The sequence below is a fragment of the Glycine max genome, chromosome 17 (genome assembly GCF_000004515.6).
Source record: "Glycine max cultivar Williams 82 chromosome 17, Glycine_max_v4.0, whole genome shotgun sequence".
In the NCBI taxonomy this organism is placed as follows: Eukaryota; Viridiplantae; Streptophyta; class Magnoliopsida; order Fabales; family Fabaceae; genus Glycine; species Glycine max.
In genome coordinates, this window is record NC_038253.2 from 36,470,113 (window position 1) to 36,486,914 (window position 16,802).

At 30.7% G+C, this 16,802-nt stretch overlaps 1 protein-coding gene across 1 annotated transcript; it reads left to right on the forward strand.

Annotated features, from left to right (window-relative positions):
- The first annotated feature begins 12,224 nt into the window (after positions 1-12,224).
- On the forward strand, positions 12,225-14,719 carry LOC100787511 (class V chitinase CHIT5). Its single transcript, XM_003550158.5, has 2 exons — positions 12,225-13,701; positions 14,482-14,719. The coding sequence occupies exons 1-2, from the start codon at positions 12,570-12,572 to the stop codon at positions 14,502-14,504; spliced, it is 1,155 nt and encodes a 384-aa protein (XP_003550206.2). The 5' UTR covers positions 12,225-12,569; the 3' UTR covers positions 14,505-14,719.
- Positions 14,720-16,802: the final 2,083 nt, after the last annotated feature.

The following is a 16,802-nucleotide window of genomic DNA, read 5'->3' on the forward strand; positions in this document are numbered from 1 at the left end:
CAATGCGAAATGTTGCCGAAATTTTGTCAAATTTAACAAAATAAAATTAACCTTGACGTATGAAGCTACCATAAAAAAAATGTCTTCCTGAATGAGATAGGGCCACACCTATAATAAAAAAGTGAGATTTTCATGCATCAAATAACTTTGTGAGTATCACAGAGTTATTATTTAGATGGATCGAAGTTGGATGAACGAACGTCGCATGAGCCCTGCATATGAGGAAGGCGTTGATCAGTTCTTGCAGTTTTCTTCCGAAAGAAGTCGACTAGATGAGGACGAGAAATATTTTTGTCCTTGCATCAATTGTTTCAACGGGAGACGACAAATGCTGGACGACATACAGGAGAATCTGTTGTGTGATGGGATTAAGAAGAATTACACCACGTGGATATGACATGGTGAATTAACAGACATGCAAAGAGGGTCTCAATCTGAACCATTTGATGTAGAAATGGGAGATTTCTTAGAGGATATGATTTGTGATGTTGGACAAGAGTCTTTTTAGCAAGCACATGCCCTTATGTATGATACATTGCAAACTAATTCAAAGAAGCCTTTGTATTCGGGGTGCAAGAATTCCTTGACGTTGTTGTCAGTGGTGTTAAGTCTGGTTAATGTGAAGACTAGATATGGGTGGAGTGACAAAAGCTTTAGTTCACTACTTCAAGTAGTGCACGATATGCTTCCAGAGGAAAACACGTTGCCTAAAAGTTACTATCAGGCCAAAAAAGATACTGTGTCCAATGGGTATGGAGTATCAGAAGATTCATGCTTGCCCAAATGATTGCATACTGTACAGACATGAATTGCAAGAAATGCCCTAGGTGTGGGGTATCACAGTACAAAGTGAAGGATGATGACGACTGTAGTAGTGACGAAAACTCAAAGAAGGGCCCCCCAGTGAAGGTGTTGTAGTATCTTCCCATCATTCCAAGGTTTAAGCGTCTATTTGCTAATGGAGACGACGCAAAAGACCTTATATGACATGCAAATGGGAGAAACTGTGATGGAGTGCTTCGTCATCCAGCTGATTTCACCTAGTGGAAGAAGATTGATCATTTGTATCTGGATTTCGGTAAAGAGGCAAGAAATCTTAGGCTTGGAATAGCTAGTGATGGAATGAATCCATATGGCAGTTTAAGCACTCAACACAAAGAACGTTAGTACCAATGACATGATTATGCTTAATTAAACTGAAATAGCCATTACCAAAATTAAAAGAGTATCCAGTAACATCAAGTTTAGATAATGAAACTAAATTCCTAGATAAACTAGGTACGTAAAGAGTTTCCAGTAAATCTAAATGATGTCCAGTGTCAAGTTTTAAATAATAAGTCTTAACTACTTATACTGGAGCTTTCACTTTATTCCCCATGAAGACAAACTTCTCATTTGGGCTTATGGTTTGGATTGTAAGTAATCTCTACATAGCATTAGAAACATGAGTCATACATCCAGAATTAATCCATCATGTATCATGGGAAACTTCAGTTAAGTTTGATTCAAAACATACATGAGCATTAAGCTCACTTTTCTTTTCAAACCAAGACTTGCACTTTAGGTAATCCTTCTAGAAATGTCCTGATTTCCTACAAAATTGACAATTATTTCCCTTTGATACCTTCCTCTGGATTTGTAAAGAGTATTGATCTTTAATTACCCTCTGCCTTTATCATGCTTCTTCATAAATTTCTTTCCAGCTCCTTGATTCCCTTGGTGGCTTACATAATGGACTGAGTGACTTCCTTGATTCTTAAGCCTCATTTTTTCCTGAACTAACATACTGTGCAATTCATGCACATTCCATTTATCTTTCATGGTATTATAGCTCATTTAGAACGGGCCAAACTCAGACAATAATGAGTTTAAAATAAACTGAACAAGAAAGTTCTCATTCATGGCCATTATATTCCCAAGGCCTTAAGTCTTGCTGCAATATTTGTCATCTCAATGACATGTTCATACATAATACGTGAACCATCAAACTTCATGGTGGCCAATATACTCATTAATATCCCAGCAACAGACTTATCAGCTGTTTGAGAGCGCTCTCCCACTAATCACATAAACTTTTTAACACTTTCGATTTTAGGGAGAGTTATCTTAATATTGTTTGCAACAGTCATTCTCATTTACATTAGGTTGAGTCTATCCGATCTTTCCCAGTCTTTGGAGTGGGTTTTTCTTCATTGCTACTAGCATCAATAATAGTAACAAGCTTCTCTTCCAACATAGCAAGACCATGATCCAAAACACTGAGGTAAAATTGGACTTGCTCATTTCTATCAGAGAAGTTAAGCCCATTAAAATTGGCAAAGATGATACATAAGAATCCAATGAATTCAAAACAAGTATTACATAATAAAATTCACATAAGTGTTTTGAGACATAAAATACATGTCATACATATGATTCATTCAAATAACGGTCAATGTATATTGATGTTCTTCTTTGGGTGATACACCAACACACAACATATAAACATAGTGATGCTAATAAAAATTCTTAACATTATTTGGCAATTAAATATGCACCAATTAGTAGTATCTATTTCCTTTGGGCATATAAATAAAACTAATGATACACACAAATCGCCTACAATTATATTCATTAATTATAAGAACAACTAATCCAGCTTTGGGTGATCCATAAATGCCTTATAACAATGAATTTCAATTACCCATAAACCAATAATCATATAATTTAACATCCATTATTCTATGAGTAATTGAAATAATCATTAATTTGAAATTAAATAACCTTACAAATTTGGCCACTTTGGTGACTAAAAAATTCAACATACATTTAACTCCAACCAAATATAATTAAAATAATCATTAATTTGAAATTAAATAACCTTACAAATTTGACCACTTTGGTGACTAACAAATTCAACATACATTTAATTCCAACCAAGTATAATTGAAATAATCATTAATTTGGAATTAAATAACCTTACAAATTTGGCCACTTTGGTGACTAACAAATTCAACATACATTTAATTCCAACCAAATATATATGATCTGCACATACTTATTGCTATTAACAATTCATAGTCATTCTATTAATTTTATTCCAGGCCATAAAATAATATTTGCATTTATTTGTGTTTTGCATTCAAACACATTCAAAGGAATATGTAACATATACATATTTATTGCTACCAATAATTTCAAAACATTCACATTAATTTAATTCTAAGATATAAACTTTCAATCCTTCAATAACATTCAACAATAACATTCGGAAAAAAAAGGGCTACTGGGATTGAAAATAACAAACAAAGGTTGCAAATAGAAATTTCCAAAATTTCCTTACTTCTCTACAACCAACGTACTCGTGTGGCGCAGCTTTTCAAAAGTTTGAATTAAAAGGAACCTGTAGATGCTTTTTAAAACAATTCATGCACCGAGCATATAGGGGCAGAAGAAGAATTGACTTTCTCACATTACAAAATAAATTACCAATACCAGCCACCATTATCATCCAATCAAATCAGATTGCACAAAATATAAATTTGAAATCTTTCTTCAAATTTAATATATATAATTCAAAGTATTTACTATATATAAATATTACAAGTTTTTTTTTTTTATTGAACACGATCAGAATAATATAATTTTATGCATTCATACTTGTGATTTGAAAAACAACTTAATTTATATCCTTTTCAATATAAGATTTCATACTTGCAATGGAAAAAAAACCTCTAAATTTCATAATTAGGGTTGATGCATAATTGGAAGAAATTAAATTATCTCTACATTTCATAATTAGGATTCATACATATTAAATCATTCTTGAAAAATCATAAATTTCATAACAGTTGCTCTGATATCACATGTAAAATCTTAAGAGGTTTTCTAGACTATCAATTATAGGAAACAACAGGATCTTGAAACCTATGATTCTCACAAACAATCAATAAACAATAGATAATGATGTGTACCTTTCTCCATAGGAAGACTTGTACCTTTCTCCATAGACAGTTCTCTCCGGTGCACTTTGATTTCCTTGAAAAAGGAGAGAAATAAGATTTTCACTTCCTTAGACCTTTCTTCTTTCTGCCTCTCTCTCCATTCATAACTGTGAGTGAGAGAGAACACTTTTCTGTCAGAAAGAGGATCTTATTTTACGTTAGTGAGTATTAATCCCTTTTATAACCACTACTCCCATCACGTTAACTCTATAAATTTCTCTTATTAATCCCAATTATAATTTAGTCCTTAATTATTAATTATTTATTTATTAATCCTTACATAAGTTACATATTTCTCACATAAAACATTAATTCTAACATAATAAATAGTGTTACGATGTGTTTTGTTCTTTTATTGTTGCTAATGTGGTTTTTGTTGTTGGGAAGCTCTTTTAGGTGGGGTAATATTTATAAATTCGTGTATCACTATCGGTCATCTTATTTGTCACATCCTGTACTAAATTCTAATATTAATAGTACTTTTTGTTTGTGAAAAGAAGGAAGCCTGCTTATATTTTATGAGAATAATTAAGAATTGGGTGCAAGCCAATAAATATTTTTTCTTATGAAAATGGTTTTTCAAAATTTTGTTCTTTTAATTTTTTTTATAATTTCTTCCACATTATATGATTAATTTTTATGACTAATTTTTTGTCAAATTATTTTTGTCATGTTTACGGTGTTACACATTAGCTTTTGGAATTGGTAAACGTATGAGCAAATATTCAACTAACTTTTACCTCCAAGTGCAATTTTTTTTTTTTGTTAGTTAACTAGTTGATTTATCTTTTATAAGATCCTGTCTAAAAAGCATTTATGTGGAAGTGAAGAAAGACAAAAACCAAAACTAGAGGAAGATTTAATAAAATTACAAAGAGGGGCCATTGATAAATTTGTTTTTAAAAATATAGGTTCTCATGAAAATTTAGATCAATTAAATGAAAATTTGAATAATAAAAATCCTGTGAGTGAGGTGAGAATGAGTTAATGATTTAAGTGAGAGTTAATGATTTAATTGAGTCTAATGATTTGCCAAATGCATCAAATAATGAAAATTTTGGCACTGATGAAGAAGAATTCATTTCTCCTTTAGATATTTATGATCCTAGAAAATGGGATAACCGATAACAAAGGAAAAGACACTTTAGTTGAAAAAATGGCCTATAAGATAAGCACATGTTGTTTTTCCTAAGGATAACACTTCTAGGCATCTTCTTATGCTTATTATTATAAAAAAGTTGAGCAACTATGAGACTAGTTATAGAAAATGGTTGGTTTACTCAAAAATATGTTGACAAAATATATTGTTTTTGTTATAAGTTGTTCAAATATGAAAATAACAAAAGTTTGCTTGCGAATGAGGGCTTTATAGATTGGAGACATATTAGTGAGAGACTTAAACAATATGAGAATAGTTTTGAGCATATGAATATTTGGAATGAATTGAGAGAAAGATTGGATACGAATCAAACAATTGATAAAACTTGCAACAAGAAGTTATGAAAGAGAAAGAGCGTTGTAGACAAATTTTATTTGGAATTTATATAATTATAAAATGTCTTGTTAAACATAATTTGACTTTTTGAGAATCAAATAAAAAATTATATAAAGATAATAATGGTAATTTTTTAGGATTAATTGAAATGATTGCCAAATTTAATTTGATAATGCAAGATCGTATTAGACGCATTCGTAATAGTCAAATTCATTATTATTATATTGGGCATAAAATTCAAAATGAGTCGATATCTTTTTTGGCCTAGTGTTAGAAGTTCTATCATAAAAATCATTAAAGAAGCAAAACATTTTTTTTGTAATTCTTGATTGTACCCCTGATGTGAATCATCAAGAACAAATGACTTTGATAATACGATGTGAAAATAAGTCAAATAATAAAATAAAAATTGAAGAGTACTTTTTAGAATATTTAAAAGTGGATGACAAATCTGGATTAGGGTTTTTTAATGAATTGCAAAATATGTTGAAGTCTCTTGATCTTAAAATGTTGATGATGTAAGGGGTTAGAATTATGATCATGGTTGTAATATGAAAGGAAAACACCAAGGAGTTTAAAAAAGTTTTTTTGAAATAAATCCTAGAGCATTATATATGCCTTGTGCTTGTCATAATTTTAATCTTACTCTTAGTGATATGGCTCATTCTTGTGTTAAAGTTGTTTCTTTTTTTGGAGTTGTTCAATGCATATACTCATTATTTTTTAGTTCTCCAAAAAGATGAAAATTTTTGTTTGATAATGTTCTTGGGTTAACTGTAAAATATTTGTCTAATACTCGTTGGGAGAGTCGAATTAAGAGTGATAAAGCTATTAGATTTCAAGGTCCTCAATTAAGATTTGCTTTGTTGGAATTGTTTAAATCTGTGATGATGTCAAGTTAAAGAGTGAAGCGGGGAATTCAGTTAATGTAATTGAGAGTTTTAAGTTTTTGTTTGGTATGATTATTTGGTATGACATCTTATTTTCTATTAATATGGTGAGCAAGAAATTGCAATCTAAGTCTATGTGCATTTACAATATCAAAAAGCAAATATAAAGTATTTTGTTGTTTTTTGAAAAATATAGAAATGAAGGTTTCACATCTAGTATGGATGTTACTAAAAGTGTTGCACTTGAGATAGATGTAGAGCCAATTCTTTCAACAAAATATCTTGTTATTAGGAAAAATCAATTTGATAAGAATAATCAGGATGAAGAAATTCAATCAGTTGCCAAGTCATTTAGAGTTAATTATTTTTTAGTTGTTATAGACATGACATTTACTTCTTTAAAGAATATATTTGAGCAATTAAAAACATTTGAAAGTATTTTTGGATTTTTATTTAATTCAAATAAGTTAAAGTTTTTAGATGATGATGATAATAAATTGAGGGAACATTGTGCTTGTGCCCACTCAACCTTTTCTAAATGCAGTTTATCAGAGATATTGATTCAAAAGATTTTTTCTTCGAATTGAATTGACTTTGCTTGATAACTTATTGTCAGCCATTGAAATTCTTTAACTTTGTATGTGACTGTAACATCAATTGAAGTAAGTTTTTCTAAATTAAAATTAAAATTAATAAAAATATACTTGAGGTAATCAATGTCACAAGAAAAAATGACTAGTTTGACAATGCTATCTATTGAAAATGATATGTTGAAAAATATTAATATTAATGTTATTATTAATGATTTTGCATCTCGAAATGCTCAAATAAATCAATTTTTTACAATGATTTGTGTGTATTTTGTCTTGTAGTTGATAGGCGAGACGTCAAAGGTATCAATGATGAAGGATGGTGTAGGAGTTGATTGAAGACAAATTATGAGACATCTTTTTAAAATACTTGTAATTTTAAATGAAATTATTTGTGTTTTTTTTTTTTGGGTTATATGTTTACATATTAAAATTTGTATACAAATAGGGACCCTCTTTAAAATGTTTGGACCGGCCCAGAGTTAATGTTTCACAAAACACAAAAGCTACTAACATATAGAGTAGTCAATATCCAAGTTACCTTATTAAAATCTCTCCTAAATTAATTTTCAGTAAATTGTCCCTCAATGTACTCTTTAATTAGTGTTGGCCAGCTACAGAGATATTCATAGATATTAAAAAATAATATTATAAGGCGCGACTTAAGCCAAGCCCCAAACAATAATCATTATAAGGCAAAACACCTAAATATTGAGATATATACATGCAAGTTCATATAGGAATCAACAGATACGACATAACCTGAAAAATAAAATAAAATAAAATAATCCACACAATGAAGACATGATAAAATAACAAAATCCATATAGTATTTGACCACTTAAGGAATGAACACTAAAATGAAACTTGTAACAGTAGAAAAATTGGATGGATGGATGGTTTGTTTGGAAGCAGAACTTGCAGAAATCGACAGGCCTGAAAGCACCTGATGGCCTTATGTGGAAGACCATTTTGGATTGCCATCCGGCAGCTCCCATCACCATGTCTGGAACATGCTACAACAGGTCAGTACTACTGCACATGTCTTGGTCTTAATGTCTTAACAAGCTTTCTGCTTTCTCCATTCATAATATCACTCATTCTAACCTTACTAATGAACTAAGTGGCAAAGGAAACATCATCTTCTACCTGTAATTAACTTTGATCTATCTTTAAGAAGTTTTTAATTTCCAGTTTTCTCAGCAATAACACTCCAATAATTTCAACTTTTTAATTTATGATGATTCATATAATCATAGAGCATAAAACCAGAACTTGTCAAAAACATAATACTACTAATTATTTTAATTTTAATAACAGGTTATATAACTGATTTTAGATATAATTAGTTATATAACTAGTTATATTCATAAATGATTATATAACCGATTTTTAAAATCAATAGCCAGTTATGCCAAATTATAACGATGCAAAACTAGTTATGGTTATAGTTATTATAACCACTTATAATTCAGTTATTTATTAATTATGATTATTTAAATAACCAAAACGATGAACACTCCTAAATAGTGCTATCTATACCAACTTTTAGACATATTTGTCAATCTTCTTAGATTCCCTATACTTGCGAAGAAAGTGTCTGAGCACATGCATTCTCCTCATCCAAAGGATTTTAGTGGGGAAGCCTTTCCTCCCTTGTACCCTTAACCGTATCTAGTAGCATTCAGGCAAACACTATAAGTAATCACACATTTCCTCCCTATGCCCACCACTAAATGATCCATATCAACTTTAATGTTTCGCAAAACTATTAGATTGATCAGTCCAATTATCAAAATGGCAAACAACTCAGTAAATCATAACAATATCATAATAAATACATAAATAACAAACGAGGCGAGGAACATAACAATAATTTATAAGATTAATTAGTTAAAAACTAAGGGTGGTTAGTTCTAAGCACATGGTTGGTCAATGGGCTGCTTAAGCCAGGAAAAGTTTACATTTGAATGCTATGTTATTTATTTTTTATGTTTGCATATTAACGTTCAAATATCAAAACTAGTGCATGTTAACCTTAATCCACGTCCAATATCTTAAATTTGCAATAAAATAAGTAAGAGTAGCATTTTTTTCGCTTTTAGCCCTCCTGATTCATCATAATTAATTGATAAGAAAAGAAAATGAGCTTTCCAAAAAATATTACAACTAGATAGTGTTGGATCTTTTTAAGAAGTTAGATCATATATTTTTTTCACAAAAAATCTTTAAATTAAAAGGCTAAAATATGTTTTTAATTAGTCCCTTAATGTTGGAGTTTGACTTTTTTTTATCAACTTAATTGTATTTTTTTAGTGCTTAAATTTGCAAAATGTTTTTTAGTATCTCTTGTGATAAAAAAAAAATCGTTATAAATTGTACATTCAAACGGTCAAAAGTTAGTCATGAGGGATTAAAAAAAGATTATGTAAATTTGAATTAAAGAAAAAAAATAAAAAAGAGCTTAAAAAACAATTATGTTCTCTAACTTATTGGTTGCTTTTCGGTGACTTGTTATTGATAATAAGGTCAGCCATAGAATATGCTATGTTTGTTTTACATGTATTCTTGAGATAAAACATTTTAAGGATATTTGTTTATAAATTGTATAAATAATGTTCATCTTGAAAATTAAAATAGTGAAAGATCGAGTTAATGTTGTTTAGGTTTAACTAAATTTATATTTGTGCTATTAATTGATGTTTTACTTCAAACAAGAGATTGAATTATTATTTTAGTTTAATCTATGATGAAATTACTGAATAAGTTTGGTGAATTTGGATGAAAATATTTACTGTATTATTAAAATTATTGTCACTATATTTTAGATATATGAATTTGGGGCAATTTATTTATGTCACTTTTGAAATAAACGGAACACACTAAAAGGGATTGGATAGTGTGTTTAATATAAACTTAAAACGTTTTTACACATATTTAGCCTTTTCTTATGCAAATTTCACAATACTCTTGAAAAAAAATGACCAAAAGATCGTCTAACAAAGAAAATATAATTTCACATAAATCTGTTTAGTTGCAGAGATCATCCAAAGGATCCTTTAAAACAGTTTTTTCAAAAACAATTTTTCATAACTTGTGTGTCCAAATAAAATAAGAGTAAATTAACAAGTTAAAGCTTCAGAAAAACAGTAAATTTATATTATAGTATTAAATATGTAATATTAATTTTATATTTTTTGTTTAAAATTGTAGACACACACTTTAAAATATTTTAAATTAATTTTTAAAAAATAAAAAATAATCATAAAAAGAGAATTTATCTAATAAAATATTATTTAATTAAATCTAAAATATTATTATCCATATTAAAAAATGAGATAAATTTATATTATAGTATTAAATATGTAATAATTTACTATAATTTAAATTTTATGGGTGAGATATAGCCCATTTGGATTGCATCCAAAAGATCTTTTAGCATCTTATCTACTAGAAAAAGATCTTTTTTATTTTTTAAGAATGTTTGGTTATTAATTTTTTTTAGCTTTTGGAAAAGTGAAAGCTACAGATCTTTTCTTGAAGTTTAAATTTTTAGCTTTTGAAATTGCCTTTTTGGGAATCTATTCCCTAAATAATGCTTGGACAATTATGTCCTCAAAAAATTTCAAAATGATAAAACATGTCCTCCTCATTTTCTAAACCCTCAAAATTTCTCTCTCTTCTTCCTCAACTTGTTGTTCCTTCCTCTCTCTTGTGCCTTCCTCTCCCGTGCTTCTGATCATTCTTGGTGGTCATCTTCCGATCACCCTTCATCCTCTCTTCTTCTTCCTTTGTGAACATCATAGGTTAACCAATTCTTCAATAATTCCTTTTTCTTATTAGATTTCGAATTGTTATGGATTAATGTTATATTTTTGTTTGTTTCATTAAACTTGTGAAATGTCTCTCAATCAAGTTCCTATGAAAAGAAAGAAAATAAAATGATGTGATATAAATAGAGATTATATTGAAAGTGTGCATAGAAGAGGTAAATGCTGAAAATAAATCTCATATATAACAGCAAGAATAGAGAAATATTTTTAGTATAAAAATTGAAAGTATATGTCAGTAGTATATACATGTGAATAATGTGTGTGTGCGTGCTTTTGGAGATTTATTAAAGATGAGTAATATTCAGCCTAATGGGTGGAGTGAAGTGACTCCAACTTTCCAAAGACCAATCTCTACAAGTCTTAAGTGAAAAACATCTTTCCATATTGACCACTTCTGCTTATGCCTTATTATTCTAATTAATATCCACTATGCCCCACAATATATGGGCTATTGTTTAAATTTAAGCTTCTGTACTCATCAGCACAAACTTGTACTTACCAATAAAAAAGGAGCACTTATAAAAGATAAATACAAGAGAACCAGGAAATCCACTCATGACAAAATGCCTGAAATGCAGCATAGAACGTTTTGGCTTAAATCCATATATATGTCCCCAACCAAGTCCAAATAACTTCCACTCATAAATATGAATATTTCTTGAGCGCCATAAATAATTCCGTGGATTCATGAATAATCAATTAGTAAAGTGTCTCCATCTAGTTTAAATTTCGAACATATGTGTATTAGGTTTCTAATTTTTTCTTCATAGCTTGTCTTTATGTTTCTTTTTTTAGTTACCATTCTTCATTGTTTTTTTCTCATTGTCATGTCTATGTGTTTGTCTCTCTTCCATTTATTTATTTTATTGTACTTAATTATTTTGATAACAGAGTAGGGTCAGTTTGTTGGAGATATTATTGCTTTCTTTAATTTGGGTACCGTACTACAGTAGCGTCACTGTTTTCGTTTGACGAATTCCACTCAAGAAAAACAAAATTTATTTAGTATATTTTAGACACTATGAATCTGTCTCCGGACTGCAACATCAGTGGCCACTCAACAAATGCACTAACTGAAGCTTACACCATAAAAAAACCCATGTATTCTTGCGAACCAATTACTGTCCAATGAATGAGTAAGTGGGTTTGACGTTTCTTAGAGTGGAAAATGGCGAATATATTTATGCGAAGAATATGTATTTGGTTACAAAATATCAATAAGTAATTATATATAATATTTTTCAGTAAAAATTATTATTTTATATTTTAATCTTGACAATAATTAATTTGATTCTCATGACTAAAGTTTACAGTTGGCATGATGACTACACTGAAAAGTAATTAATACCAATAAAATATAATTTTATATGTAAATTTTGTCAATTATATGTCATGAGCAGGGCCCCTTTCACACACAGGAGGAAGCAATTTCTGGTACATACACACTTAATTCCTCGAATGCAATAGCCAACGACTTGAACAAGATTGACATTATCGAAACAAACCTCGTGGGGTGCACACCTATATGATTCTAGACGGGTTGACCTTTATTATATTGGTTACCTTGTCCAATTTTGTTTCCTTGTGCTTGATTTATTCCCCATATTAAATATACCTAGGCGTAAGATTCAATTAAACTTCAACAAATCTACTCCTCATAAGAGTTTGAACGCAACATTCCAACGCCACCGAAAATATAAATACCCACCATACAATACCATTATGTCCATAAAGCCCACAAGCTTAAATATAAATACACGTTCAATAAACCACTTCTTATGATAAACATGGCCCTCCAAAGACTTAGCATCACACTCCTTTTGGTTCTATTCATGAGTCTCCATTCTCAAGCTAGTGTTGAGTCTTCTAATTGGAAATATGCACCAAACATTGGAAGTGTTAGAGCTGCGTATTGGCCTGCGGGTGATGACCTTTCACCCTCTTCCATTGACACAAAATACTTCACTCATATCTACTATGCCTTTATCCAACAAGACCCTCAACTTTTTCACCTTAGTGTCACCGAATTTGATGAAAAATGGATACCAAAATTCATCAATGGACTCCGCTACCGTTACCCGCCGGTGAAAACTCTCTTGTCAATTGGAGGAGGTGGTAGCAACTCAACCGCATTCTCCCTCATGGCTAGCAACAAACACACACGACAAGTGTTCATAAACTCCACCATCCACGTGGCGCGCCAATACGGGTTCAATGGTCTCGATTTAGATTGGGAGTTCCCAGATGATGAACACGATATGTCGAACCTTGGTGTTTTGTTTCAAGAGTGGCACCAAGCTTTGGTGGTGGAAGCAAAAATAAGTAGAAAACCGCGATTGCTTTTGACAGCCGCAGTTTACTATGCTTCCACCATCAAACTCATCGGTGATGGACCAAGATCATATCCAGCCCAAGCCATTCGGAACTACTTGGATTGGGCAAGTCCTATGTGCTTTGATTACCATGGGACTTGGGACAATTTTACAGGCTTTAATGCAGCATTATATGATCCAAAGTCCAACATAAGTACCCAATATGGGATCGGATCTTGGATCGAATCGGGTGTGCCCACCCAAAAGTTGGTTATGGGTTTACCGTTATATGGTCGGGCATGGGCGCTCCGAGACCCGAACGTTAATGGGGTTGAGGCAGAAGCAGTTGGGAAAGCCACGGATACAGATGGTACTATGGACTATGATGAAATTTTGGTGTTTAACAAAGAGAATGGTGCCACTGTGGTGTATGATGATGTAGCTGTGGCTTTCTACTCTTATGCGGGTACAACTTGGATTGGGTACGATGATGGGCCATCCATAAAGAAAAAGGTTCAGTTTGCAAGGTTTACGGGCTTGAAGGGCTATTTCTTTTGGGCTGTTGGGAAGGATAAGGATTGGACCATCTCAAGACAAGGTATACCACTCATATATACTCTTGTACTTTTTGTTACTAGTCAAAATAATTCCTTAAAAATATAAGTATAAAATTATTTTTTAAAATAAAATATGTTTCTAGCAAGTTTTTGGAATTATAATTTATGTGGTTTTAGTTTTAATTTTTTATGTGTGTTGATTTTGGTGTTATGAATTAAAAAAAAAATAGTTTCACAACTTAATAATGATTTAATATAGATTAATTAGTTATTACACTACATATATGCCACCTGAAAATGATTATCAACATATGATATGGTCAAATGTATGGCATATGCCATTGTTACGTACTTATGTGGTGATAGAGATATTCTTAAAAATTAAAAACTTTATGAAAATCAAAATTAATGAATTTTTTAATATATCACAATCAAATGATTAATGAAGTCTCGTATTTATAATAACTAAAACATTTAATTTTAATTTCTGAATAATGTGATTTAATATGTATAAGTCATTAAATCATTTCTTGAGATTCGTGAGATGGGAACTAATTTGATAGAAGTGCACAATCAGAAGTCTTGAGTGTAATTTTTTAATGAACAAAATAAACTATAAACAAATCTTAGCGACGCTATCTTCTATGAACAAAATAAACTATTTACTCCTCTTTCTGCTTGTTGTCATACTTTTCAGCTTCTTTGTTTTCTAATTTTTGTTTTGATTTTGATTTTGGTAGCTTTGTGTCACCGTGCATGAATGATGATTAATTTTATCCATAACGTCTGATCTGTCTTTTTTTTATTTCATTTTTTTCCAGCTTCAAATGCATGGAGACACTGACGGCTAGCTACGCCGAGTTATTTTTATTCATATTGTTGTTCGACTTGCTAGGATTTTACGTAAGTCAGAATTTCATGTAATCCTCAAGCCTTAATTGATGATACAGAATCCTCATATTCGGAGTTGTGGTGCCACAACATAAATAGGACTGTAACATACTTGAATACTTTGATTATGTACCAATAATGAATAAAAAAAAAATATTTCGAATTCCATCAAAAGATTATATATATATATATATATATATAACCAAATTAATGATATTATGCATGAGTCGTTAAGAGTGCATTTGATTCACAAGTATAAAAAATGTATGAAAGTAATTAAGATAAAAAGATGAAATATTTGAATTAAAGATGACAAATTCTACTGTGAATTCCTAAATAGGTGGTTCACCCAAGCATCACTATTTTCTAAATTGGAACTTTCATTTTTACCCTCTTTTATAACCATTGGATCTTACTTTAAGTAATTGGATGGTTGAGATTTGTGAGGGGCAATGAGAATATTAGTTTGATTATACAATGAATTGTTTATAAATTATATGTTGAGTAGACCATTTTAACTTTGACTCTCATATCTCACTTTTGTCCAACTCCCTTAAACCTCAACCTGTGTTCCTATTCACCTCATTGCCCAGCGCGTCGACGACGCTACCTTCGTGCTCCAAATCTATGCCACCATCGACTCTCACATGAAAAAACATAATTTTCTCCCTCTTTATCTTTCTTGTCTATGGCCCTTTTCGTCTTCCTTGTTGACAACAAAGGTGAGAGAATGTGAGAATGATGGTTGTTGCGGTGGTGGGAGAGAATGAAAGAAAAGAGAAATAAGGATTTGTAATTTTTTTATAGCAGAAGGATCTATGAATTGAAGATCCGTTTCTCACCGTCGGAGATCATTGAATTGAAGATCCTTTGTTGCAAGTTTACACATTTAATTTGGACGTGTTTTGGTTTCAAGTTTTGTTGATCTCGTTTTGATTTGTGATTCCTGATTTGGTTGCATTCATCAGTAGAACATTTGAAAGTTGAATTGCGTAGGTGATAATATATTTTTCCATGACAGGGAATCAACGATTATGTGTTCGAACATATTGATTTGTTTATACAAGAGTGGATTGAATTAGATTCTAATGTAGAATTCATCTCCTGTGAGTCTACTGTTAAATTGTAGAGTGTAAATTGAAAAGAATAGTTAATTAAAGGAGAATTTTTATAAGTTAGAGTTTCACTGTATCGGGTGCACATGAACAAATGTAAGATTTTGTGAAGAAAATAGTTATTGACATTGATAAATTAAGCTCAGTGCAACATTGTCGGACAAACAATTAAATGTCAATTTGAAACACCTCCTGCTAGGATTCACACGCCGATGATGGAAAATCCTTTCTACTTTGTCCTTCTAGACAAATACAATATTGGTCACTGCCTAAAGTATTCTTGGAATAGACGAGTACCTTTTTTTACTATTAAACAATTTAACTTATTAGACTTGTATTAAATAGGGGTCTAATTGACTTTCCCTACATTATCATTAAACCCAACCCAACCAAACCTAGTCGTAAACAGGTTAAGTTGGGTTAGGTCAATCGGGTTAGGTCAATCGGGTCATGAAATCTTTTTAAAAAAAATTTAGAATATTTTTTTTTGCATAAAAGAAGTTTAACACCAAAATTCAAACCACCACTGAATAAAACCGAATACAAATTTGTTAATTTTGTTGTCTAACAACAATTAAAACACCAACAAAAATTGAAAATAAAAAAACAGTCAAAGTGTCAAGCACTGACAAAATAAAAAGTTGTTGTCTAATGTGTTGCTGGCTTGCACCCATAAAGCAAACACTTGAACAAAATAAATTTTATAAACGATAATATTATCAACCCAAAAAACAAACACTAATACAAACTAAAAGTCTAAAAGTGAAAACAACGGTGCAGTTTGTTGGAGAGTCATAAGATCCAATGCGGCAATGCTGGGCAGTTGCTCAAACACTGCAAGCAAAAGAACAAAATCAATTAATGCATGATGTGTAGAAAAAAAAATATGTAGAAAAATTAAGTGACATTATAAACTAAGTTGAAAATATTACCTTAAGAACTAGTGGTCCTGCTAATACTAGCAGTCCCAGTAGCAGAATTTAAAGCCAAGTCATATAGCTCAAGAATTCAAACAAAATCTCATTAGAATAGAATATTAATTCATATTGATATTGTAAACAATTGAAAAAAATTGGGAGTTTTCATACCTATTTCAATCTTTTTTGTTTCATCTAATTCAACTCAAATCATTGACA